The sequence below is a fragment of the Populus alba genome, chromosome 1, assembly GCF_005239225.2.
Source record: "Populus alba chromosome 1, ASM523922v2, whole genome shotgun sequence".
NCBI classification, from domain to species: domain Eukaryota; kingdom Viridiplantae; phylum Streptophyta; class Magnoliopsida; order Malpighiales; family Salicaceae; genus Populus; species Populus alba.
Window position 1 is genome coordinate 49,998,173 of NC_133284.1, and position 26,373 is coordinate 50,024,545.

A 26,373-nucleotide genomic window follows, 5' to 3' on the forward strand; every position below is an offset into this window, starting at 1 on the left:
TATGAGACTTGTCAGTAACTCCATGCTAACGGAGAGTAGTTAGCCTGTGTGCACATAATATTCTGTATACCTAGCTGGTGAGAGAGGCATCAGCCTGTGGCGACTGACCATCCCACAGTGGTCACCGACGGGTGTCATCTGATCACCGACGGGTGTCATCTGGTCACCTACGGGTGTCATCTGATCTCTGACATGTAATCCACTACGTTATGATAATATGTTTAGTAAGTATATGTATATGTATATCAAGATAAATCATCTTGCAAACTATTAATATCTGACATATCTGAAATGTATATTAAATGTTATTCCCTCACTGAGTTGGTTGAACTCACCCTCATTCTTAATATTATTTCAGGTTCTTAGTTTCTGATAGCAGTTGGACTTTGTTGAGTGTTTCCGCTTCTTTAATTTTGGTCGGTATGCCTTGCTTGTTTGCGAGGCTTTCCTTTCAGTTTTGATTTGATATCTTAGATGCTCCACTGTTACCTTGGTTTAATTAAATTTGGATTTTGACAATGTAATGAGTATTATAAATTATTATTTTTGTTTTAATAACTCTCTTTTGGTTTCATTAGTTTTGAATAATATGATATTTCTGAAGATTATAAGACGCTGAATATTTTTGAATAAATTGTTCTTTTGATATGTCCGTTCTGAGGCTTAGCGAGGTGAGGTGTCCTTTCGACACCGCTCCTGCGTTGCTGGTCATGGACCCGGGATTCGGGTCGTGACAAAGGTGGTATCAGAGCATGGTTTTATTAAAACCTTGTAATCTATTTGTTTTTGTTAAAACCCTCGTAATATGTGGAGCTTAGGATCTATCTTGTCTGGATGTCATTCCCCTTATAATTCTCCAATCTTGTCTGGAGCGGTGTCGAAAGGACACCTCACCTCGCTAAGCCTCAGAACAGACATATCAAAAGAATAATTTATTCAAAAATACGCAGCGTCTCATAATCTTCAGAAATATCATATTATTCAAAACTAATGAAACCGAAAGATAGTTATTAAAACAAAAATAATAATTCATAATACTCATTACATTGCCAAAATCCAAATTTAATTAAACCAAGGTAACAGTGGAGCGTCTAAGACATCAAATCAAAACTGAAAGGAAAGCCTCGCAAACAAGCAAGGCATACCGACCAGAACTGAAGAAGCGGAAACACTCGACAAAGTCCAACTACTATCAAAAACTAAGAACCTGAAATAATATTAAGAATGAGGGTGAGTTCAACCAACTCAGTGAGGGAATAACATTTAATATACATTTCAGATATGTCAGATATTAATAGTTTGCAAGATGATTTATCTTGATATACATATACATATACATATACATACTAAACATATTATCATAACGTAGTGGATTACATGTCAGAGATCAGATGACACCCGTAGGTGACCAGATAACACCCGTCGGTGACCACTGTGGGATGATCAGTCGCCACAGGCTGATGCCTCTCTCCGTTAGCATGGAGTTACTGACAAGTCCCATATCAAGGCATAATAGATATTCACATAATCATCAAAGAAACGTATATCATATCAAATAGAATTTACTTTGACAGATTGCGAGTGCAAATTCAAGAATAAATGAGTACTCGGAAAATAAAGCAACATATATAAATATTCAAGAAATTTACTAGTTGTACTCATTGTATAATCAACATATATATATTTATTTATATTATATGCATATTAAAGATTATTCTACTCACCTGACTCAAAAGCAAACAAAAGTCAAAAGCAGACACCGAAGAAAATTCTACTGACGTCCTGCCGGTAGAATATCAGGATTATCTGAATACAAAGGAGACATTCAAGAATGACTCAAAAGAATAAATAACCTATTTAATACACTTAACTAAGTGTGTATTCCGTAAACCTATATGTTTTTGAACTAACTAGCAGCTAGGGACTAATATGTAATTTATTATACTTTTAGGTCAAATTGTAATTTTTGTCTAATTGGAGGATCAAACTGAAATTTATCATAAATCCATGAATATACTGAAATTCTGACCATAATTAATCTTCAATTCTGTCCAGGATATATCATTATGCTCCAGGGATCATTCTGGAATTTTACTAAATTTTTAGGGTCAACTTGTACTTTTTGTCAAATTGGAGAACTAAATTGAAAGTGTTAAATTCTCTTATCAATACAGTAATTCTATCCATAATTCATATGTTATTCTGTTCAGAATCTCAAAATATGCTTCAGGGACCAATTTGTAGTTTTTCAAAGTTTAGTCTCAGCTTCACCTACTGTGACTGTTTCCACTGTTCAAAGAACACTGGAACAAAATGCTTCCAACCTTGTCCATCGGTGGCAGTTCGTAGCAGATAAGCTTCATGAAGATCTCTTCATCCGAATTATTCTGAATAGAGTCAATTCCACTGAAGAAGGAAAGTCCAACACAACAATACAAGCCTCATTCAATTCATTGTTTCTTGGTGGGATTGAAAACTTCTTCCATTGATACAAGACAGCTTTCCCGAGCTCGGTTTGGTAAAAGAAGATTGCATTGAAATGAGTTGGATTCAGCCTGTCCTCTACTTCGACGGATTCCCAAGTATTTCATCCTTGGATGTTTTGCTTGATAGAACTCCTTCAACTAGAATGAATTTCAAAGCGAAATCAGACTATGTCAAGGAACCTATACCCGAACTTGGATTGGAGGGGATATGTGCAAGGTTCTTCGACAAAGACACCAACACACCAATACTGATCTTCAGCCCTTACGGAGGAAAAATGAGTGAGATTTCAGAATCTAGCATCCTTTTCCACATAGAGCAGGGACATATACAAGATTCAACACCTAATATATTGGGATGAAGAGGGGATTGTGGCAACTAAGAGGCATATAAGCTGGATCAGAAGACTCTACAGTTACTTGGCCCCTTATGTTTCAAAAACTCCTAGAGCTGCTTATGTCAATTACAGGGATCTTGACATAGGGATAAATAATCCTGCAGGCAACAAAAGTTATAGAAAAGCAAGCATCTAGGGCCTCAAATATTTCAAGAATAATTTTGACAGAGTGGTACGTGTGAAGACTGCTGTTGATCCTGCTAATTTCTTCAGAAATGAACAAAGTATCCCTCCTCGTATCTTCTTGGTCATAGGAGAGATTTAAAAGACCAGATGGAAAATATTTCAATAAATGTGTTTTTCTGTGCTTAGACATCAATATTTTTTTCTTCTGATATGCTGGACTATGATTTTAACAGAATTGCCTTGAGAAATTCCAAATGCCACTAACAATCTATCATAATTACAAGAAACCCCCCCTTTTCTTCAACAGTTTTTGGCGGCAAGAGTTAGTTATAAGATGGACACAATCTCTCCACCTAAAGGAACCATGAAGCCTATAAGAATCTCTAATCTCTATTAGATTTTCTCCTCCTTAACACACAAGCCTAGACGAACTCGCGAAGATCTCAACTGAAGGTAACCAAATTCAAGAAAATCAAGAACCTCTCTCATAATGGCCAAATACCTCTTCTCTTTCCTCCTCCTCCTCACCACCACCGCCACAGCCACCTCCGCCTTCAATCCCACCACTCCTGCTCCAGCTCCCATCACTAATACCAACACCAACACCAACATCGCCCTCTCCCCCACACTTGCACCATCTCCCATCATCACCATCCCCACTCCTGCACCCTCTTCTGCTCCAACTCCCATCAATAATACCACCACCACCTCCACCACCCTCACTCCCACAACCACACCCTCGACTGCCCCTACTCCAATTCCCACTAACAAAATCACCCTCACCCCCACATTTGCCCCCAGTCCGGCCCCAACTCCCACCATCATCACCCCCATATTGGGCCCCAGCCCAGCCCCAACTCCAACCAGCAGTTCCACCTTCTCACTACCACCAACACCACCATCACCATTTACACCGCAACAAGATGGCCTCAAATTCGTCTTTCAAGAACAAATCTACAACATCATTGATGCGATACTTGGTACGGGAGATTTCAAGAACTGGGCCAATGCCCTCGGCATGGCTGACTCTACCACCTTCCCAATCTCCGCCACTTTCTTTATTCCGTCTGGCAACTCTCTTTCTCCTATTACCACCTCCGCTGACCCTGACATCTTCCCTTACCACATTGTTCCTCAACGCCTCTCTTTCGCTGATCTCCAGCAATTTAAGACTTTCTCTCGCCTCCCAACTCTCCTTTTTGACAAGTCCATACTTATCACCAACAATTCTGCATCAAATTTCACCCTTGATGGCTCTCGCCTCACTCATCCTGATATCTACACCAATGCTGCCATTGCAGTTCATGGCATAGATAACCTTCTTGATCACTCAGTTTATGGTACTGAATCTGGGAAGAACTCTTCAAAACCAGACGCGGTTGGCCCGCCACCAACTCCTGCTTCTCCTCCTCGTCCTACTCCAAGAACATTTGTTCCAAGCACTGCAGATGATGAAGAGTTTACTGTTCATCAGCATGGAGAGTCAGATGCGGCTTGCTTGTGCACTGAGGTGTGGACTGTTTTCTTGGTTCTTTGTGTGGCTTTGGCATCCAAATTCCAAAGAATGATTCTTGTCCTTTGATGGGTTCTTGCTAAAGAAGTAAGACAATCAAGAAGTACTGTATTGCTATTTGGATCTTTTGCAGCTTTAGGCTTGTGCTTATTAAGAGTCAGCATCAAAACAATCAATTGGGTCATTTCCAATTTCAAAGATGAGATTTCTTCTACTTTCTTTGTTAATGTTGTAATTCATTAGACAGGGAAGGATTTGTTCTTGTAAATGGGCTTTAGCATAGTAGACAAATGAGGGCCGGATTGTTAACAGATTAGAGGCAGAGATTTGAGGTCCGTTCAATGATCTTTCATGGCATTTGTAAGATCGTTTAAATGTAAATCTGATGCAGAATTCATGAACCTATGGCTTTAATTGGCTGAAAACTCCTTGTTAATTTCAGGTGTCATTTTGCTTTTTAGTTGCTGTAAGTTCATATGGTTTCCCTTAAACTCGTATCATAGTTGTAAGATCGTTTTTTTTAATTCACATCTATTTATGTCCGAAGAAAAAAAATAAAATTAACAATTTAAAAAAAAAGAACTTATTTTATTATAAATAAATTGTAGCTCTAGACAAATATGCATGGTGGGTTTGGCACTATTCTATATTATTCATCAAGATCAAAATTATGCCGTTTGGAATGTTTAAGGTATAAAACAACATCTTTTCTTGAAAAACTGTAGTGATATATATATAAAAAAGCATTTTGATCATTGTTGTTTGAGGTTTGTATACATTGGTCCTCGAATTTCATTTGTAACAAAAATTGGTCCTCAGTTGTATTTCTAAAGAGAGAGAGAGAGAGAGAGGGAATAAGAAGAGAGATTGCTTTTCCAACAACTATGCTCGTCTAAAAGAGTAGGGTACATGTTTTGACATGTGAAAGACTTTTTTTTTTTTAAAAAAGAAGCAATTGAGCATTTAGTTTTTTTATTTATGAGTTTTTTGAAGTTTTATAAAAAAAATCTTTGGTTAAAACTTGCCAAAAAATGTCTTTATTAAAATTCTCTTTCCTTGTTTTTGTATTTTGTTTTGTTTTAAATAAAAACATGTTTTTTTTTTTATTAATAACAATTTTGTTTTTAATAAAATCTAATAATGATATGAAAAATAAATTTTAATTAAAAAACATATATCTTGATAATCTTTATGTGTTTACATGTTAAAATAAATGAATAATTAATTTGATAAAATTATATATAAATTTATAGTAAAAAATAATAAAATATTTATTTTATAGCTTCTCAAAAATACAAGTTATTCTAGTTATTATATCTCGGATCAACCTATCAGTCAGTACAAGTGATATGAAAATTAGGATGTTCATTTCATGGAAAGAATAACAAAAGATAATTGTTAATGTTGTTATAAAAATTTATAATTTTATAATAAAAAAAAATATTTTTATTATTCTATTTGGAATGTAGTACTCCCTCCACCAAAATGTGGCATCTGCAAATATTTGAGAGTGTCTTGTCGTTTTATTACTATTAAAGATACTATGTCTCTTTACCACTTTAACTACTTTAGCAGCTCACTTTAACTACTTTAGCAGCTCGGCTAATTACTCGGGATTCCAGATTATTTTATTTTTTTGATGTTAGCAATGTATAGAGGTCAAATAGAATTATTTTTTTTTTAATTTTTTTTTACTTTTTTTCATTATAATGTTTCAGAATCTCTCCTCATCTATATTTGTGGGTTTAATTGATTTTTTTAATTAAAAAAAAATTAAATTATTGTTCTAATCTTAAAATTTAAAATAAAAATTCAAGATTAACCACCATTAACAAAAACTAAAGGGAAACACCGTAGATTGTGTGTAAAAACATTGTTTTGATGGTTAACATTGATATCTAATTCATGAAGCACATTAATCATTATATATATATATATATATATATATATATATATATATATATTTCTATTTTAAAACATTGTAAAACAAACAAAATACCATTATTTTAAAAAAAAATTAGAATCAAGAAATTTTTTTGTATTTTCAGAATAATGTTTCCATTATTATCTTGGGATCCCAAACATGTCATAAGATCTTATACTTAGAGCAGTCCAATCCTGCCTGGGAATATAGCCTTTAGAAACCTGTTGTATTCTAGACAGCTATGAGTTCCCTCTTTGTGTAAGTCCTCATTGCATCTACTACAAAATTTGGAACTCAGTTTATTATTACAGACATATTCATCTATAAATCAAAGGCAATACAGAAAGGAAACCAAGTTAGAACTCAATGAAATTTAGAAAGGAACATGGTGGGAACAAGGGTTCCTAATGTACAAAATCACCCTTGTGGTCAGTAGGCATCAGCAATCAAGATGACTGCATCTACATTACGAGCAGGCACGCTGCATCTACATCTACATCTACATTTCCCTTTTATGAACTTTTGAAAGAATGAGAAAGAATGATGGAACCTAAACATCTTCTTTTTCTCTATCTACTTGTTTTCTGAATCTCCTCCATCAGTGTTGTGAAAGCTACTCTTCGCTCAGCACTTTGTGCGTCACTGCGGAGTATTCTGTGCATTGTTTTCAACTCTTCCGGACTAGCTTTCTTGAATAAGCCTCGCATCACGTGCTGCACATCTTCGTCAACTGAGCGATGACCTCCTATGAATAAGCTACCAGGTTCCTGTGTCAAAAGGTTAACGTCAATTTTTTCCTTCATTTTTGTGACACAGCAACTTGATCCAAACGGGGGCTGCCTGGCTTCCCTTGTATTCCTCAAATTAACAAGCCTGTGATTCCAGTATTCCACGCAACGATGATCAGGGTCATGAGCCTCGATAGCCTGGAAGTAATTTTGTCAGAGTCAACATTTGAATTCAGATACTACAATCAGATGTGGGCAACACAGCGTGCCTCTACAGCTTGTGTGCTGCAAACTCAAATATATTATGTAATTCCAATTTAGAAAATATTACAAAAGTCTTGTCAAGCGAATGCTATTAGATTCAACAATTCTATGTAACAGAAGCCACTGATTAAATATGACATGTGGAAGTATACCTGAACAATTGGTGGGGAGAGGAATCCAAACATTTCCATCCCATTAATACTCTGTGAAGGGGGGAGGTTTCTTTCTCCTAGGCTGTTTCGTCTTCCAATTTCATCATTTAGTCTTTGCACCACCATCTCCCAGCACTTCTGAATTGAAACATCTGCTGCTATTGTCTCACCCGGGAATTTTTCTAAAGATACCTGAAATTCAGAGTGTCATTTCGAAGGCTCAACTCTAAAACTATAAATTGATATTTTTCATCTATCCTAAACACAAGAAGATATATAAAGAAAAAAACCAACCTTGAAAAGAGGGCCAAGAGGCCCAGCATCCCGTACTTCTGAAATATAGGAACATTTTTTTATGGGATCCTGCACATTAAAGAACTTAACCCGGCTTTTAAATCCTGGAAAAATCAACCAAAATTGAAAGAATATATCAATACATAAAATGAATAGCATAAACAGAAACATGAATAAGAAAATCCACGCAAACATCATACAACAGTGTACCTTTAGGGAATATGGCTTGCTTACAGCACCAAAGCTTTCCAAATATGACGGATCCTACATTTATTGGTTCTACGCAAGGATTCAATTTCTTTACAGGAATGCTTTGGTCAGTTGCAGGTCTTACATTTAAGCCACCCTTATTCATTTCAGTTTTGAAGCTCTTTGCTGGCCTCACTGAATGTGAACGTGGAAGCAAAAGATCAACCCCAAACAACTTATTACGAGATGCACAGGTATCCTGAGTAAACATTGGATAAGAAAGGTCATTTGTATTTGACAAATCCTGTAATTTTGCTTCACAATCTCCAACAGCTTGTTTCCTGTCTTGTTCTTTTGCCGCATCTGAACTGCCAAGCGTCTCTTGCATACATGGTGAACCATGTGTCTCCTTCACATATGAGATTGCTTGGTTATTATCACAGCCATCAGATTCAAGCAGATGCTTACTTTCCTGATCGATAGACATAACATCAATATTCAAATCAATGCATCCCTCTTGCTTCACCTTATCTTTGTCTTTAATTACTGGAAAGCTGTTGTGATAACTCTCTGACTGGATTACTTCTGAAGAAGTATTGCTATTAAAACTGCAAGAGCCTTTGGTGCTCAATTTTTCTTCTGTTTTTTTAGAACAACGTGGACTTTCCTTCCTCTTAGAATAGTTGGTTTGGAATTCCTCACCCTTAAGTTCCAGCTCAGGAACACGAGTGCTATTATCACGAAGAGAAACTAATCCCTGTTCTTCAGAGGCCCAGACCTTCAGACCATATGATTCTCCCTCCAACCCATCAACCAGAGTGTTCAATTCATCCATGGTGTAGCGGAGAAGGACATATCTATGGTCTATTTCACATGAACAAAAATGGCTTGCGTGTTGAAGGCATGCAAATCGTTCAGGGGAGCACTTACAGCTGGCAGAAGATAAATGCAAGTCATAGAAGCATGAGAAACATTCTCTCTCATTTTGCAAATCAAAGTCCTTTTCCATCTTTTGCAGTTTTAAATTAGTCGGAAGGCACTTTATTCTTTCCTCCTCCATCTTTACCCTTGTCTGTCAATAGTATCATCTTGAAAGAATCAGTACTCTAGATGGTACTCGAGTAGACTTTAAATAATGTAAGTATCTGAATATACAAGCATTTATCATGTATGCATCTCAACACAAGAGAGAGAGAGAGAGAGAGAGAGAGAGAGAGAGAGAGTACCTTAACTGCTGCAGTAAGCACTCCATCCTTCCCACAGACACTCATCCACCTTAAATTTTCAGGAGTTTCCTTTCCAAGAAGTAATAGCTCCCTAAGGGCACGGTTTGCTTCCTGAGCTGCTCCCATCAGTAGCTTGTCATGGGATATAGATGTTTTGCGCCGTTGCTCACTGTAAAGCTCAACTGCATGCTGTCCATGTGCTAACCAATCAACAGGGGCTACATTCACTGCCTCTGCACAGTTGAAGCCACAATTAAAGCCAGAGTGGTATGCTCTAGGAAAGGTGAGAACAAACTCCCCAGAGTGTTGGACCACCCGATAAACTGGTACACCCTCAGCTTTTAAAACTGAAGGAGATAGTTGAGTTACCTGTACCCAAAAAAGGAATTACCATGTTAGATAACTTCTTACAAAAATTGGAAGCGAAGCAAGGTCAAAACAAAAGGTCAAAAGCCTTTAATCTTTATGGATTCTTTGCATAATATGATAGAGCCATCACAATGGATCAACTTAATCATTGAGCTAAGAAATTTAAAGAAAGCTAGCCACTGATGCATTGATTACAGGAGCCATTATTAGCTACAAATTTGTAAAGACTCCAGATAAATGATTTAGTAGTATGGCAATCAGGCTGGAAGCATCAGCAGAACAAATCATTTTCAAGGTTCATATATTGGACAGCTATTTAATGCCATTTCCTTCTTGTTTGATTTGTGCTCTTTCATCTTCATTCTTCAGACATCTCTGGAACTTTTCCAGCTTTTATCAATAAATAACCTCTTAAACAACTCATTTAAGATCTGAATATTAAAATACAAAATAGTCATCTTCTTACCAGTCCATGAAGTAGATCAGGCTGTTCTTCGAACAAATCAGGTAAATGTTTTCTCATTGCATCCTCCAAATTGGAAGCATGGCTTTCAGGTACTCCGTACCATATCTTTGGATCACCCCAATGTAAATAGTTTAGCGAATATAAGTGGTGGTCCTCAACATGCTGTTCGAAAACCAGTTGAAATGGTGAGAACGGGAAGAACAAATCAGTAAAAAAATGGGAAAAAGGTAAATCCAACTACACAGGCAGTAGATGCAGTACAAACAATTGATATTAGCTTGAATGTAAAGAATAATATTGATTGATTTATAAGCTGATAATGCTAGAGCGACAATGAGCCTAAAAGCATCAATAACTAGTGCAATAGGCTGAGAAAACTTGATGTATGCCTCTCTAATGTTGAAGTTAATTAAACTAGCCTAGTGGAGCCCACTTGTATTTATCACTTTATTCCTCTAGATCTTTGAAAATAGTAGTTCTAGTTACTTACCCAACAAAATGATGAGAAACACATTCCAACATACAGCCATGGAACTAAAACTCCTGAGATATCACATCCTTCAAAACACAGCACAGAACCTGGCAGGCGTGGTAAGTTGTTTAGATTCCAACCAGATACCACATACTGATCTGAATCACCTTCAGTCATCAAGGCTGCAGCCTTAGGGAACCCACTTCCAAATGTTGCTGTTTCCAAATCAGCTCCATAGAGTACCTGCAATATGATAGGAGAGGAATACTGTTGAAGTTAAACATAGATATAAATCAAGATACAGGAGAACCAGTGTAGAGAGCCATATTTTCATACCTTAACCTCTTCAGTTGGTTTTTCAACAATCCGCCAGTATTCACCTTCAATATCCTCGACAGAAGGCTCCCATTTCTGGGTTTCATTCCCATCATCCATTAGATCCTTCGTTCCAAAGTAGCACTCTTTGAAATAAGCAGCTTCTTTCTCAAACTCTTCAAGTGTGAAATCAGAACCAGAGTGGAATCCAAATGTCTCATCAGTCTCAGAGGCAACATTTCCTTCTGAACTAGAATTGGTAAGTCTCCTCTTGCGTCTCCTCGTTGTTCCCATCCTCGAATATCTCCTTTTCCGTTTCCGACTTTTAGATTTTTTTCTCATTGGCTCCCTATTTTGAAGCAACTCAACATACTGAATTCTTGTAGAAAATTTAGCATGTTCCCATACATCTTTCTCTTTGAGGCGGCAAGGTGGACTCCAAGAAGGTGGAGGGACAATCCGGCATATACCATACAACTCTGCTTTCGCACGAATCTTTGATATATAACCAAGTGTATCTTCAAATTCCTAAATAAAGAGGTATGCTACTTGTTATAAATGAAATATAAGATAACACTGTCATCAAATGCACCAAAGGAATACCTCAAACAGTTGGATAAAACACTGGAGCATCATCAATGAGAGGCCTACAAGCTTCGACTGGATCCCATCTGGCTGTTACCTGTACCACATGAATAATAATATCTTACTAAAATAACCATCAGGAATTAAATGGGGAATGACATGACGATATTTGGATATCCCACAACAACTAATCTAGTTCAGTCTGTTTCAAGGATTGGATTTTGCTCCATGAAAAAGAAAAATCAGACGGTATATTTGTCATCTAGATAATAAAATAAAATACCGGCAATGTATGGTATTGCAAAAATATATTTCAGTTGTTCACACTACAAAAATCAAACTTCAAGAACAAACACTATTACATTAGATACTCCGAAAGCCATTGAAGACAAATGTTTAATAATTTGAATTTGAAAAGAGTACACACACACAACTGCCACAATTGAAAACCAATTCAACTGTCTATACCTTTTGATTTTGGGAACTTCTTGGGCCCTTAGGGGTATTGTCACTTCTCCAAGACTGCTTCATAGAACGATCCTGCAAAACATTATTTATTCAATTACTTATCTTATTAAAACTCAAATTCAAATTCATATGCCTCATCCAGGCACTCAAGCTGTTTATACAACACCAGATCCTATCATACAACCAAGTTATTGTTTTGTATGCAAACCCTAAACATAGTCTTAGCCACATGGTCAGAGCACTAATCAGGAATAGCTGGGCACGCCCACTTGATATCGATAAAACAATCTAAAACAACAATCAACGGAATACAAAAGAACATAGAACATCATAATTGGCTATCACAATCCGATTGAGCAAGAAACCAAAGAATTTGCAAGAATCACTTATAAGATCATAAAACAAATTCCATAATCCTTCTACAATTGAATTCCTCGATTCATTAACAGCAAATAATCAATACACATTGTATTCTCAATGATTTGTTTCAGGTAAAAAAACATGAATGATCATCAAAAGATCAAAACTTTATGACTAATATTCTGATTAAATGACAGGCATATGATCAAAGATCCAGTCTTTTCAACAACCCAGATTGGTACAACGCAGATAATAACTATATTCAAAAACCAATAACGCCAATCTAACACCAAAACAATTCAATCAATGAGAAACAAAACACATAAGGATCACAACTTTAGAGCAAATAAAATCATGGGACAGAATCAAACTAACCTCTTTGACATGAGAATATGCAGGAGATTTTGAACTGTTCCATTGACTATTAAAAAAAAGAAAGAACTAACCTAACCAAAAATCAAAACCCAGAAAGAAAAACTATGTCCTTCTCTTCTTCTCCAACAAGAAGAAACCTCACCCCTAATTTCCTTCTAACCCAATTGTGCAAGTAAGAAACGGTTTCTTTCTCTCATAAAATCCAATACTAGGATTTTATTGAAAGAAGCAAAAGGAATGACTTGTGTTTTCTTTGATGTGATTTGATTTGATTGGCAGAAGGAGAATAATAATAATTAAAAGAATGACAAAGAAGGTGAAATCAAAACAGAATTTTTATTTCTTTATTAAAAATAGAATAAAATAATAATTTTATTTAAGAACGGTTAAGGTTGAAAAGGATTGGAAGAGGTTTGAATGTGATGAGGAAATACGGAATCAGTCTCCTACTCTAATTTGGTAATCCAATTAATTAAGATTATACGTTTTATTTTATGTGATTAAGTAATAAAATAATAAAGTAAAAAAAAGGTGGGGTCAGAGAGAGACTCTATTGGCACGCAATTGGTAGGATATTGTTGTGTAGAGAGAGAAAGCCGTTAAGTCTTAGAGAGAGATAGAGGGGAAGAGAAGGTCACGTCCTCAAGAAAAGGAAGTTATGTTACCCGCTAAAACGCACGCAGTTTTAACGAAATTCATGCCAAAACCGACGAAGTCTGCCACCTGTTTTTCTTTCTTTCTTCAGTAGGGACTCGCACATTGCGCCAGTGTTCTTAGGTCGGTCGGTCGGTCAGCGAGTTGATCTAAATAGTTTGTTGACCAAATCTTTAATTTCAGCTGAGTTTTAAATTAATTTAATATAATCTAAGGTAATCAGACTAATCTTATCCCAGATGAATAAATCAAACTAGATAAATATCTAATTTAACTTATAATTTTGTAATGCATCATCGTATTCATATATATGCTTGCACCTTGTTTTTTTAAAACAAAAATAAAAAATTTTAAATTTAAGATTTATTGGATAAAGATAAAAACATCACTTGATTTACAAACTTATATCAGCAATATAAAAAACATATATATTTAATATATAAAAACATATATTAAAATATAAGTTGATATGAGTAGATGGATCGATATTATTGAAAATTATTATTATAAAATCATCTTAATATAATATTAAAATTTAGTTGATATTTAATATTTATGGTTACAAGTGTCCATAAAACATCATTATTATTAATATTGTTATTTTGTTTTTGTTTATTTATTAATTTTCTTATTGGGTGGTATCTTGGTTTTGGTTTTTATAATTTATAAACATGGTTAAAAATATCTAGGTCTGTGTAAATATTTATAAAAATAGTAAACCAGGTTAATATATATATATTTTTAATTATTTTGATATAAACTTTATGTTATAGCTTAGTTGATTAGAGTGTGTGTGTCTCAATCTAAGTCCGCGGTGTCAAATAACGGTGGAAGAAATATTAACTTTAATTTTGTAGAAAACTTGTTATCTATTTAAAAAAAAAAAAAAATTGACCCAAATTTAAAATGAACCCGGTCGTGCTGGGCTGCCCACGCGTCTAGATCCTTTTATGTTAGTTCTTTAGGTTTTTTGCCCCCTTATTTCAAGAACAAAATCCATTATATTATGGGATAGTGATATCATCATAGCTCTTTAGGTAAGGGGTTTAAAAAGTGCAGCATGACTAATATCCTACAAAAATAAGCATCAATGATGAGCTATAATATGGTTTTATTCGTATAATAAGTTTTATAATCGAAAATATATCTTTTAAAAAGAGAATATACTCTCATGCTATATAAACGACTAATATCTTTATTTTCTAGTTGATATAAGATAATGATATTATTAATGTTTTTAGGTGAGGGCTCGGTAGCATAGCATGACTAACGTATCTGTGACACCAATATGGATCCCAAGCCATTGAATAATAAAACATTTTTTTAGTGCAATTTGAGCATTAAATAATGCGAACAACTGAAATACCTATTCCAGGAGAAATCATTAACGAAATTATTAAATAGAATATCCCATCTTGATGTTTACGAGAAAGTATAACTTAAAATACTGAATAATTTCTTCGTGTTCTAAATGCGGCAAGCCCAACTCTGAGTTGTAAATTTGAGGAGCCATCATGGAAGAATTACTTAAATCCAACAATCTTTGAATTTGAGTTCGACTTTTGACAAAACTAGCCCAGCCATATGACCAACAGACTTGGCCCATCATACACAATTCAAGACCCCAAGGGAGTTTTTATTTTAAGCAAAATATTTTAATTTTGGATTTCACTGGTTTTTTTAGATCAATTTAGATTTGATTAAGCTTGTTTTAAAAATATATTTTTAAAAAATATATATATTTTTTAATTTTATTTTATGTTTCAAATTAATCTTTTTGATGTTTTTAAATCGTTTTGATATGCTAATATTCAAAAATAGATTTTAAAAAATAAAAATAATATATTATTTCAATGTATTTAGAAAAAATCATTTTAAAAAGCAATCATTATTAAAATACTAAATAATCTCTTAATAACACTAGACTTACTTGTTTTTTTTTGGAAAGTATATTTTCTTCCCTCCCCCTTGCCTCTCTCCCCTTCTAGAAAAACATCATGTCCATCGAAAAAAAAAAAATTGTATCAGATTTGATATCCATTCTTTTAATTATAATATATTTGGTTTTGAATTCTTTTATTAAATTATATTTTTGTTCAATTTCATCTCTTGAGATTTTCATATTAATTTTGGTCCTCGTCTTTTTATTGTTATTTTTAGTTTTTCTTATCTTTTTTTTTATTATTGAACTTGTTTTTCAATTTGATCTCTTATGAGCTTTATATGTCAAATTTATTTCTTATTCTTTTTTTCTTCAAATTTATCCCTAATTATTTTAGTTGGTTCAGAATTTTACATTGTTATTTTTTTTTTGGGTTTGCCTTTTATGCAACGATCCAACCGCGTGATTCACGTCATACGCTTTGAAGGTTAGACTAGACTGGCTTTAGTTATTTTTTAATATTTTTTTTTATTTCATCCATCATTATTGTGTTTCTTGGAAATTGATATTCTTTGTTTTTTACCTTTTCTTTCTATAGAGTTATCTTGATATCATGTTCTGGGTGATGGATTCAACAGGTTTGGCTCAAACCTTTTTTTTTTTTCATTTCTTTTTAATTATTATTTTTCAATTTGACCCTTTAATATTAAGTTGATTTGATAATTGAGTTTTATAATTTTATTAAGTCTGTTTTTCACATAGTTATCTTAATTCCATGATTAAGTTATAGTTTTGGTTTGATCATATCTCAGACTTTCCTAAGTCAATTTCTTTTTTGGTTTTTTGGACTACTAGTAGATCATTGTAAGGTAAATTAGTAAATCTAACAAAAACATCTTTCAAGTTTGAATAAACATCATCAAGCCTAAACAAGATCAACAATAAGGATCACATGTATTCTATTGGGAGGACTTTGAAGGTGTTTGAGAATAGTAATAATTGCTTTTCAAAGTATTTTTTACTTAAAAAAAATATTAAAATATATATTTTTTATTTTTAAAAATTTATTTTTAACATTAGTTCATTATCTAAAAACACTAAACAAATTAATTTAAAAACAAAATTAACTTAAAATTTAATAAAAAATAAATTAAAATTCACTCTCAAACCTTGTTTATTGTCTACACCACGAAGGAAAGGGACACAAAGTTGGTCCGGATAGGTTAAGGAGGGTCTAGACATCCCATCAAAAAGCGAGGTCGAGCATTATATGGAGGTGAGGTGAAACATCTTTAGCCGAGGACGTATATCTATCCCTCATCAAATAGCATAGTGAATAAATAGTATATTGTCGCGTTCTTTATTATGGGTCGAATTAATTTTATTTAAATGTAAAAAATATTAAGAGGCGTATATCTATCCCTCATCAAATAGCATAGTGAATAAATAGTATATTGTCGCGTTCTTCATTATGGATCGAATTAATTTTATTTAAATGTAAAAAATATTAAGAGTATAATTTTTTTATTTGTGTTATTAAATTTGATCAAGTAACTTAAATTTAAAATTTCCCGACTCAACTCTTTATCTAACTCAAGTTTTCAATTAAATCATGTAAGAGTTAGCTTAATTTAAATTGATCGATTTCATAAGTCCAAATAGAACCTTGATGATCGATAAAAATATGACTTAACTTAAAAAAATCTTCAAAATGATAATTTTTTTTAAAATATTAAGACAATAACAGATTGAATTGATCTTAGTCCCTTCACGATCCGGGTCATGGACTTTATTGAGTTTAATAACTTTTGTTTTTTAATTAGATGATAAAAATAGATGCTTATTTGAGATAATTATCCCTATAGAAAGCAAACAATAATCCATAATACAATCTATTTTCCAACCAATCCAATATCAAAGGATGAAATAAAATAAATAAATTAAAAGCAATTAATTAAAAGACCAAAAAATGAAGAAGCATAACCTATCAGTGGGTAAACTCATCAAACTTGTAAATCGGGGATACTATGTTAGCATGTCAAACCTGTGAATTGGGTTATGGACTCCACTAGTATTATAATTTTTTTTAATATTTTTTATTTAACTATATGATAATAAAAAAAGACGATTGTGAAATCAAACACCACCCTAATACTGAGATGTCTTTTTTTGATAGTGATAACCTCATAAAAAGCAAAACGAAACCAATTATGAAACTGAATTTCCAATTGACCTTATATCTAAGAATTAAAAAAAAAAAAACTAATTAAAAAAGTTAAACTTGCGAGACTCACGAACCAAGGCAACCAACCAAACTTGTAAATAAGTCCATAAACTTTATAAAGTTTAATAACATAACTTTTCACTGAAACTATTTTATTAACTATATGGAAAAAAATAAAAGATAAAAAAGTCAAGTTTAATTAAAAAAAAAAACACCCCACCAAACTTGTAATCAATGACAAACCCGCAAACCATACTAATCTTTTAGAAATGTAAAATAAAAAGAAATAAATTATGAAGCTAAATTCTCAACCATTCCAATATTAAAAGATAAAACATGTAAAAACAAATTTTAAAAAAAATCGTAACAAAAATTTTAAAAAAAAAAAACAAAAAAGAAAGAAAGCAAATCATTGTGGATTACTACTGTCATTCACAATGCAATGTGTGTAGATAGACAATAGTTTCCTCACAACATTTAATTTGTTACTTTATAAAGTTTAATAACATGACTTTTCTCTAAAATTATTTTTTTTAACTATATATAAAAAAATAAACTATATAAAAAGTCAAGTTTTAATTAGAAAAAAGAAAGACAACCCACAATTTAATAACATTACTAATGAGTGTTAGGTGAACAGTGCTCCCACCCCAACACACACACACACACACACACACATATTGTTTTTACTTTATAAAGTTTAATAAAATGATTTTCCTTTAAAACTATATTTTTTTAACTATATAATAAAAAAATTGACAATAAAAAAAAGCCAAATTCAATTACAAAAAGAGAAAAGAAAAAAAGAAGGAAATTCCACCAAACCCATAAACCAGAGCAATTGAGGTAACCTGAGTTACATTCCAAACTCACAAAATACACTAACTTTATATAAAGACAAAATAAAAAGAAAAACAATTTGACAAAAGCAATTTTGTAAATAATCATAAAAAAAAAGGAAAGGAAAAGGAAAAAAAAAACATGTGTTCAACTAGGAAAAAATAAATAAATAAAAAAGACGTTGTAGCAATTCACAGTGTTTTGTGAGGAAAGCTAAAATGCTTTCTCCACATACTTTATTTATTGTTAATTATTTTGTAGATTCTTTTTAACCAAAAAAAAGTATTTTTAAGTCTTAGGAGATTGTTTGGCATTATTAGAAAATACAATTGTTTTGGGCTTTTTTTACAAAGATAAATTTCTATTAATGAATCTCTTGTTTTATCTTAGCTAACATAATATTTGTAATTAGAATATTTATTTATTTTTAAAATTTTCTATGATTATTAAAACAACTTAACAAAAATATTAAAATAGCATATTTATTTTTATGTGATTGAAAGCTAAGCAAATAATAAATGTGATAAAACCCATTTCAAAATCTATTTAAACATTTTAAAATTAAAACATCAATTTCATTCGATTTTTGGTCAAAATTTTATTATTATCATTTGCTTTTTTATATGGGATAAATAATAATTGTAAAAAAATTATTCAAATTCAAATAAAACATTATAATAATATTTAAAAATTATGTTAAAATTAAAGAGTTAGTGAATTAATAAATTTTTTTCAAAGTGTAAAAACAAAAGGGGCAAAAACATAAAAAATGAAAAATACATATATTAAGTAGAAAATAAAAGAGCTCAGCATTGTATTGTGCTCTGTGAGAGGAAACACTGTTGTAATGATGACAATTGATATTGAGAGGGAGTGTTGGAGTTCAATATCAACTAGGATTTAGACTAATAAAATTTAGAGTTAATAAGAGTGTTAATATTAGCTAAAAGAGGAATCCTAGTAATGTAGAAATCCTTGATGAAGAAATATTTGTAATAGACTAGTTTATTAAAATCCTTTGTTTAAATTAGTTTATTAGAATCCTTGTTAGATTAGGATTTTCTTTGAATAGTTTAATTCTTTAATTATCACTTGAAGTTTATAAATAGACTTGCAATCTTAAGCATTTATACACAAGTTGAGAGAGATACATAGAAAAGCTAGAAAGGTGTATCTTAACATAAAACTCTTGATAAAATATCATTCATGTCATTCTTTTTCTTCTTCTTTAACTTTGTTCTTATAAATTAGCTCCCAACCCTATCCTTCTTTTCCGACACTCATCATCTATTGAATGCTTCTTACTTTTTACCTTCCATGGCTAGAAAGATCTACCGGTTACTTTTGTTTTGCTTCTGTGCTCTCATGTTTTTTCAGCAGACACACTGTACCAAGGTGGTGATTCCCTCAATTCTTCCAGTACTCTAGTTTCCAAAAATGGGCTCTTCACTTTAGGATTCACGAGACTTGGCTCTTCACTTTAGGATTCACGAATGCTAGCTACTTGGGAATATGGTACGACAATGACACAAGCCACCCTTTTTGGCTAGCCAACAGAGGCAAACCCATAGCAGACTGGTGGGGACACCAGGCCCACACCACAGATTACACGAGTATATGGACGGAGACGGCGTAAGATGGCCCAGCCTGTCACGCTTTGGTTGGGAGACTAAGCCCATGTGGGCCTATTTCATTGTTATTTATTTATTTAGTCCACCTGGGCCTGCTCATTGTTATTTATTTATTTAGTCCACCTGGGCCTGCTCATTGTTATTTATGTTAAACAATTCGATTTGATGGGCCGAGCCCAAATAGCAGGATGTTTTAGGGTTTACTATTTATATGTTCTTTTGTCATTTTGAGAGGTACTTTTGATGATTAATGAAAAATTGCAGAATTTGCATATCTCCAATCTCCTTTCTTTCTCTTCTCTAGCTTCTTTCTTTCCCTAAAGCTTCTTTCTTTTCTTGTTTTAATTCTTATTCTTTATGCAGGAGCATTAGTGATTGCATGGACATCTGCTGGAAAGATTGTCAATGTGTTGGTGTTAGTACCATAGGCAATAATGCCAACAATACTGGATGCACGTTTTTTTCTGGAAGCTTTACACCAGATCGGACTGGATTTGAAATTCCATACCACATCATTGTTCAAGGTTCTTCAGGTTAGCTGTTCTTTCGTTTTCTGGTTACCAATTTATAACCCAACAATGTAATTGATTTTAAACAAATTCCCATTGGATGTAGGGAAAAGGAATTGGATATGGATTATTTTAGCTTCTGTGGGATTTGTTCATTGATGGGGCTCGCGGGACTCTTGTGGTATCTGAGAAGGAGAAGACTTCGAGGTAACATTTTTGAAATAATATTTTTTCTATATGCACTAAGACTTGTTGAATCCAGTGATTTACTTACTTAATCATATCAATCTGAGCAGAGAAGTACCTATTTGAGTTGCTGAAAATGGATGCATCGAACGACACGCTTGAACTCGAAAATGACGGAAACAAGGGCCATAATTTGAAGTTATATAGTGCTGCAACAATCATGGCTGCTACAAATTCCTTTTCTGCAGAGAATAAGCTTGGACAAGGTGGTTTTGGACCAGTTTACAAGGTAGTCTAGTTAAAATGTTTTAACGAACCTTGTTAATTTTGTATCTCAGACCACGTATTGAGTTGAGAGCTGTTTTACTTTAGGGGACATTGCCGGATGGGCGTGAGATAGCTGTAAAAAGACTGTCAAAAAGTTCAGGACAGGGGCTGGTGGAATTCAAAAACGAGCTTATACTCATAGCTAAAATTGCAACACATGAATCTTGTCAATATGTCTACATTTTTTTATTTCATTTTAGGTAGATCATGACACATAGCTCATCATCTACTAAATGCTTCTTACTTTTTTCTTCCTTGTTCATGAATGTCACCTTCCATGGCTAGAAGGATCTACCGGTTCCTTTTGTTTTGCTTCTGTGCCTCTCACGTTTTGGCGGCAGACACACTGTACCAAGGTGGTGATTCCCTCAATTCTTCCATTACTCTAGTTTCCAAAAATGGGCTCTTCACTTTAGGATTCACAAGACTCGGCTCTGCCGAGTCGAATGCTAGCTACTTGGGAATATGGTACAACAATGACACAAGCCACCCTTTTTGGCTAGCCAACAGAGGCAAACCCATAGCAGACAATTCAGGGGTTCTTGCAATAGATGGATCAGGAAATATGAAACTCACCTACTCTGGAGGTCATCCTGTTGAGTTCTATTCAAGTCAATCTTCTGCAAGCAATATAACAGCTAGTTTAGAAGATTCAGGCAATTTTGTTCTCAAAGATGAAAATTCTGGCAGCCAACAGGTCTTATGGCAAAGCTTTGACTTTCCTACTGACACATTCCTGCCTGGAATGAAGTTAGGGATCAACCATAGAACTGGCCACACCTGGTCCCTCATGTCGTGGTTGAGCGACTTAGTACCCACTCCCGCTGGTGCTTTCACTTTTGAATGGGATACTAATGGAACGGAGCTGGTCATTAAGCGGCGAGATGTAATTTATTGGACTAGTGGACCATTGAGGAGCAATACTAGTTTCGAAAACTTTTTTCTGAATGCAGGGGATCTTAATTTCAGTTTTATTAATGATTCTAACGCAGACGAGGATTACTTTATGTTTACAGTTTCTGCAAATCAATTTACTCCTCAGGGTCAAAGGAATTTTTCAATGTGGCAGTTGAGATATGATGGGAGCATAGCAGATCGAAGTACTGGACGAGTATATGGGGGCTCAACATGTAAAGGAAATAACACAGATGGTGGTTGCGAGAGGTGGTCAGGACCGGCATGCAGGAGCAATAGGAACAGTTTTGAATTGAGATCAGGTTCCTTTGTTAGCACAGTTCCTAGGAAGGACGACTATAATTCTAGTCTTAGCATTAGTGATTGCATGGACATCTGCTGGAAAGATTGTCAATGTGTTGGTGTTACTACCAGAGGCAATAATGCCAACAATACTGGATGCACGTTTTATTATGGAAGCTTTACACCAGACCCGAGTGGAAGATCAGTTCAATACCACATCATTGTTCAAGAGGAACTTTTTCTACGTCACGACACTGCAGGTTAGTTCTCCTTTCGTTTGATGGTTACCATTTTTAAGCCCAACAAAGCAATTCATCTTAAGTAAATTGCCACTGGATGTAGGGAAGGGGAATTGGGTATTGATTGTTTTAGCTTTTGTGGGATTTGTTTCAATGATGGGGCTCGCGGGACTCTTGTGGTATCTGAGAAGGAGAAGACTTAGAGGTAACATTTTTTAAATAACAAACAAATTTACTGATTTGTTCTTATTTTTTTGCTTTCATAAGCATTGAGACGTGTTGAATTCCGGGATTAGCTTACTTTATCATATCAATCTGAGCAGAGAAGGATCTCATTGAGTTGCTGACATTGGATTCAACGAACGATACGCTTGAACTCGAAAATGACGGAAACAGGGGCCATAATTTAACGATATATAGTGCTGCAACAATTATGGCTGCTACAAATTCCTTTTCTGCAGACAATAAACTTGGGCAAGGTGGCTTTGGACCAGTTTACAAGGTAGTTTGTTAAAAATTACTTCAAGAAAAGGATTGAAGAACTTATTAACTTTATATCTCAGGCCAAGTATTGAGTTGAGAGCTGTTTTACTTCAGGGGATATTGCCGGATGGGCGAGAGATAGCGGTAAAAAGACTGTCTAGAAGTTCAGGACAAGGGCTGGTGGAATTCAAAAACGAGCTTATACTCATAGCTAAATTGCAACACATGAATCTTGTCAGGCTCCTAGGCTGCTGCATTCAAGGGGAAGAGAAAATGTTAGTGTACGAATACATGCCTAATAAAAGCTTGGATACATTTATATTTGGTAAGTTAATTATGCCATCATACTATAAAGTGAATGGATCTCTGTTCTTGAAAGGTTTTGGACTTGGATGAATAACATTGCTCGAATAATATTCACTGTTCTGTTTTGAATGCAGATGTATCAAAAAGGGAGCTGCTAGACTGGAAGAAACGTTTCGAGATTATCGAAGGCATTGCTCAATGACTACTTTACCTTCATAAGTACTCGAGATTGAGGATAATTCACCGAGATTTGAAGGCTGGCAACATACGGCTACAAATTCCTTTTCTGCAGACAACATACTATACCCCTTCACACAGCTACCATATCCAACAAACGCTCCCTTTTCAGCTTTGTTATCCCATTTATGCCTTAGTGATGATGGGATATGTGTGTAGCACAAGCAACCGAACACCTTTAGATGCTTGACTCCTGGCTTTCTTCCCATGAAGGCTTCAAAATGAGTCTTTTCAGTAACAGATATTGTATAACATTTGTTCTGAATATACACAGCTGTATTCACAGCTTCTGCCAAAAGATTACTGGCATTTCTTTCTCTATCAGCATGAACCTTGCCATTTCACAAATTGTTTTGTTTCTCCTCTCTGCAACTCTATTCTGTTGAGGATAGTATGCAACTGTCAGCTGCCTCTCCATTCCTTGTTTTACACAGAATTCTTCAAACTCCTTTGAAGTATATTCACCACCTCTATCACTTCTCAGCTTCTTTAATTTATATCCACTTTGTAGCTCAACAAATGCTTTAAATTTCTTGAACACATTGAGTGCATCAGATTTGTTTCTAAGGAAATATACCCAGCACATTCTTGAGTAATCGTCAATGAATGTGATGAAGTATCTGTTCCCTCCCACGGATTCATTCTGCATTGGTCCACACAGATCAATGTGGATTAATTCCAGTGGATAGCTTGCTCTCCATGCTTGCTCTTTGTCGAATTTCTCCCTGTAATGTTTGCCCGATGCACAGCCTGCACATACATCTTCTACTTCTGTCAGAACAGGAAGTCCACATACCATCTCTTTCTGCTACATCTTCTTCATGCTAGCAAAGTTCAAGTGTCCCAGTCTTCTATGCCATATCTAGGAATCCTTAGTCACTGAAGCTTTCCTTACTATAGGTGTGATGGATTCAAGTGAAAGTGGGAAGCATCGATTTCCTCCCATGATCATTATTGCTATAACATTGTTGAGGCTTTCATCATCAAATATTACTGCTTTGTTACCTCCAAACAGAATGTAATAACCATGCTCCATCATCTGCCCTACACTCAATAGATTTTCATCCAATCCGGGAACAAGTAGTACCTCTTTTATGTATCTTTTCCCATGCTGAGTTTCCACAACCAATGTGCCTTTTCCAGTTGCTTGCACAAGGTCTCTTGAGCCCATCTTTACTTTGCAGGTTACTATTCTATCGATGTTGATTAGTTCAGATTCTTGAGAGGTCATGTGGTTGTTGTAGGCACTATCCACAAACCATACCTATCTATCTTGCAGACTTGCAAAATGACAAGCATAGAACATGGTTCCAGTGGTAACTCTCTCTTCTTTGGCATAATTTGCTAGATTTTTGTGACTGTGACTCTCACAATCTTTTGCAATATGGCCAAACCGATTGCATCTTCCACATCTTGATTTTCCTTTGTGTCTGCATAATCCAAAGTGTTGCTTTTGGCAGACTTGACACTTTGGCTTTACACTTACTTGACTACTTCCCCAAGCAGTGTTGTTCCAACTTGAATTGTTGTAGTTGTTTAAGTTTTTGTTTGGAAGTGAATTTGGCCCCCTCCTGTCTTGTAATTGCCATTTTTTAGAAGGTCTGCCTTGGAAACCCTTGTGTGAGCTGTAGGCTTGATTGTTTCTAATCTTTAAACTGCTAAAGGCTTTCTCTGTTCCTGTTAGTTTATCCCTTTCTGTCACGACCCGAATCCCGGATCCATGACCGGCACATAGGCAAGGTTCCCCTCCAAGGTTCCAAACCTATGCGAACCCAAACTTACATACAATCTTATCCTTCAAAACTCAATCAGAGTTGTTCAACGCAGCATAAACAACAAACTAACTTCATAACATAATTCGATTGTCTAATACAAGAGTTAATATAATTTCATAGTTTTGGAGCACTAACTTGACATAAAAAGAAAGATACAAATTACAATCAAAAGCAGGTTCGGAAGGTTCAACAAAAGTAACCCGCTATCAAGCTATAAGCCTGAAAATGATAAATAATGAGAGGGTGAGTTCAACAACTCAGTGAGTAGATAACGTTCAATATACACACACGAGGTAATATAGCAATGAGAAATATATATACAAGTATGGCTTTAGTTCTTATACGAAGGTTTATCAAATAGGCCATAACAAGAATATCATATGGTAGAACTCGTCAGAAAATCAAAATGCAATGAGCATGAGGCTCCGTACTGTGGGATGATCAGTCCACACAGGTTGGTGACTCCCCCGACCAACTAGGGTTCAGATACGATGTGCACAAAGACTAACACTACCCTGTTAGCATGGGTATTCTGACTGACATACCATAGGCTCATAATCATAATCAAACAAACATATTCATATCTCAAAGCTCAACTCATGACATCAATCAAATGAGGAGCATCAATTCAGAATTCACTTCAAAATACATACTGGTTCATATCAAGAATTCAGATTCAATAATTGATCATGCTTTATCATAACAAGGATAATAATCAATATATATTATCAAGAAGCATGATCCAATTCATATTAACAAATCAAATATTTATAGTATTTCTCATGCATATGGAAAATTATCCACTCACCTGACTCAAAAGCAAACAACACACACAAGCTGAAACCGAAGGAAATTCTACTGACGTCCTGCCGGTAGAATATCAGGATTATCTGAATACAAAGGAGACATATTCAAAAACGACTCGAAAGAACATTTAATCTATTTAATACACTTAACTAAGGGGTGTGTTCCGTAACCCTAATATATTTTTGAAAACTAACTAGTCAATTTTCTTAAAAACCCAAAATCTAACGGTTTTCCTGAATCTAATCCATAATAAAAAACAACTAATAAAATTGGTAATAATTCACTACGTAAACCTTAATTATTCATCAAACTAATCTGCAAAAGCTAATATTACAGCTAGGGACTAATCTGGAATTTTTCCATATTTTT

At 34.3% G+C, this 26,373-nt stretch overlaps 5 protein-coding genes and 1 long non-coding RNA gene across 8 annotated transcripts in view; 3 read left to right on the plus strand and 3 right to left on the minus strand.

Annotated features, from left to right (window-relative positions):
• The first annotated feature begins 874 nt into the window (after window positions 1-874).
• On the plus strand, window positions 875-4,957 carry LOC118040133 (uncharacterized). The gene has a single exon (XM_035047004.2). The coding sequence runs from the start codon at window positions 3,498-3,500 to the stop codon at window positions 4,587-4,589; it is 1,092 nt and encodes a 363-aa protein (XP_034902895.1). The 5' UTR covers window positions 875-3,497; the 3' UTR covers window positions 4,590-4,957.
• Window positions 4,958-6,720: 1,763 nt separating this feature from the next.
• On the minus strand, window positions 6,721-11,484 carry LOC118040111 (lysine-specific demethylase JMJ18). Its single transcript, XM_035046976.2, has 8 exons — window positions 10,941-11,484; window positions 10,623-10,847; window positions 10,133-10,294; window positions 9,298-9,666; window positions 8,093-9,143; window positions 7,883-7,986; window positions 7,589-7,780; window positions 6,721-7,370 (listed from the first exon to the last, which is right to left on the minus strand). Exons 1-8 carry the CDS (start codon window positions 11,259-11,261, stop codon window positions 7,014-7,016), a joined length of 2,781 nt encoding a protein of 926 aa, XP_034902867.2. The 5' UTR covers window positions 11,262-11,484; the 3' UTR covers window positions 6,721-7,013.
• Window positions 11,485-20,452: 8,968 nt separating this feature from the next.
• On the plus strand, window positions 20,453-21,164 carry LOC140954541 (G-type lectin S-receptor-like serine/threonine-protein kinase At1g67520). The gene is made up of 4 exons (XM_073404527.1): window positions 20,453-20,471; window positions 20,554-20,654; window positions 20,744-20,922; window positions 21,006-21,164. The coding sequence occupies exons 2-4, from the start codon at window positions 20,570-20,572 to the stop codon at window positions 21,162-21,164; spliced, it is 423 nt and encodes a 140-aa protein (XP_073260628.1). The 5' UTR covers window positions 20,453-20,471; window positions 20,554-20,569.
• LOC118040137 (G-type lectin S-receptor-like serine/threonine-protein kinase At1g67520) lies at window positions 21,156-23,457 on the plus strand. 3 transcript variants are annotated; one of them, XM_073410607.1, is made up of 5 exons: window positions 21,157-22,417; window positions 22,500-22,601; window positions 22,720-22,898; window positions 22,994-23,204; window positions 23,320-23,457. In XM_073410607.1, exons 1-5 carry the CDS (start codon window positions 21,226-21,228, stop codon window positions 23,385-23,387), a joined length of 1,752 nt encoding a protein of 583 aa, XP_073266708.1. In that variant the 5' UTR covers window positions 21,157-21,225; the 3' UTR covers window positions 23,388-23,457. The 3 variants fall into 3 exon arrangements, with proteins under 3 accessions (XP_073266720.1, XP_073266708.1, XP_034902897.1); XM_073410619.1 differs by lacking the exon at window positions 23,320-23,457 and having other exon boundaries at window positions 21,156-22,417; window positions 22,960-23,070; XM_035047006.2 differs by lacking the exon at window positions 23,320-23,457 and having other exon boundaries at window positions 22,994-23,286.
• Window positions 23,458-25,251: 1,794 nt separating this feature from the next.
• LOC140955827 (uncharacterized) lies at window positions 25,252-26,153 on the minus strand. The gene is made up of 2 exons (XR_012170425.1): window positions 26,006-26,153; window positions 25,252-25,416 (listed from the first exon to the last, which is right to left on the minus strand). It is a non-coding gene; the product is annotated as an uncharacterized lncRNA (long non-coding RNA).
• LOC118037823 (lysine-specific demethylase JMJ18-like) overlaps window positions 26,154-26,373 on the minus strand; it is a 4,444-nt gene continuing 4,224 nt past the window's right edge. Inside the window, 1 exon segment of the mRNA XM_073407605.1 lies at window positions 26,154-26,175. Within this exon segment, the coding sequence (XP_073263706.1) occupies window positions 26,154-26,175 (22 nt within the window).

Coding starts and splice junctions, on each gene's coding strand:
- LOC118040133 (XM_035047004.2), top strand. CDS start 3,498: ATGGCCAAATACCTCTTCTCTTTCCTCCTCCTCCTCACCACCACCGCC.
- LOC118040111 (XM_035046976.2), bottom strand. CDS start 11,261: ATGAGAAAAAAATCTAAAAGTCGGAAACGGAAAAGGAGATATTCGAGG. Junction 7,987..8,092: donor GCAAGCCATATTCCCTAAAG/GTACACTGTTGT, acceptor TGATTTTTCCAG/GATTTAAAAGCCGGGTTAAG. Junction 7,371..7,588: donor TCTCCCCACCAATTGTTCAG/GTATACTTCCAC, acceptor AATTACTTCCAG/GCTATCGAGGCTCATGACCC.
- LOC140954541 (XM_073404527.1), top strand. CDS start 20,570: ATGGATTATTTTAGCTTCTGTGGGATTTGTTCATTGATGGGGCTCGCG. Junction 20,655..20,743: donor GAGAAGGAGAAGACTTCGAG/GTAACATTTTTG, acceptor CAATCTGAGCAG/AGAAGTACCTATTTGAGTTG. Junction 20,923..21,005: donor GTTTTGGACCAGTTTACAAG/GTAGTCTAGTTA, acceptor GTTTTACTTTAG/GGGACATTGCCGGATGGGCG.
- LOC118040137 (XM_035047006.2), top strand. CDS start 21,226: ATGTCACCTTCCATGGCTAGAAGGATCTACCGGTTCCTTTTGTTTTGC. Junction 22,418..22,499: donor TCTACGTCACGACACTGCAG/GTTAGTTCTCCT, acceptor CACTGGATGTAG/GGAAGGGGAATTGGGTATTG. Junction 22,899..22,993: donor GCTTTGGACCAGTTTACAAG/GTAGTTTGTTAA, acceptor GTTTTACTTCAG/GGGATATTGCCGGATGGGCG.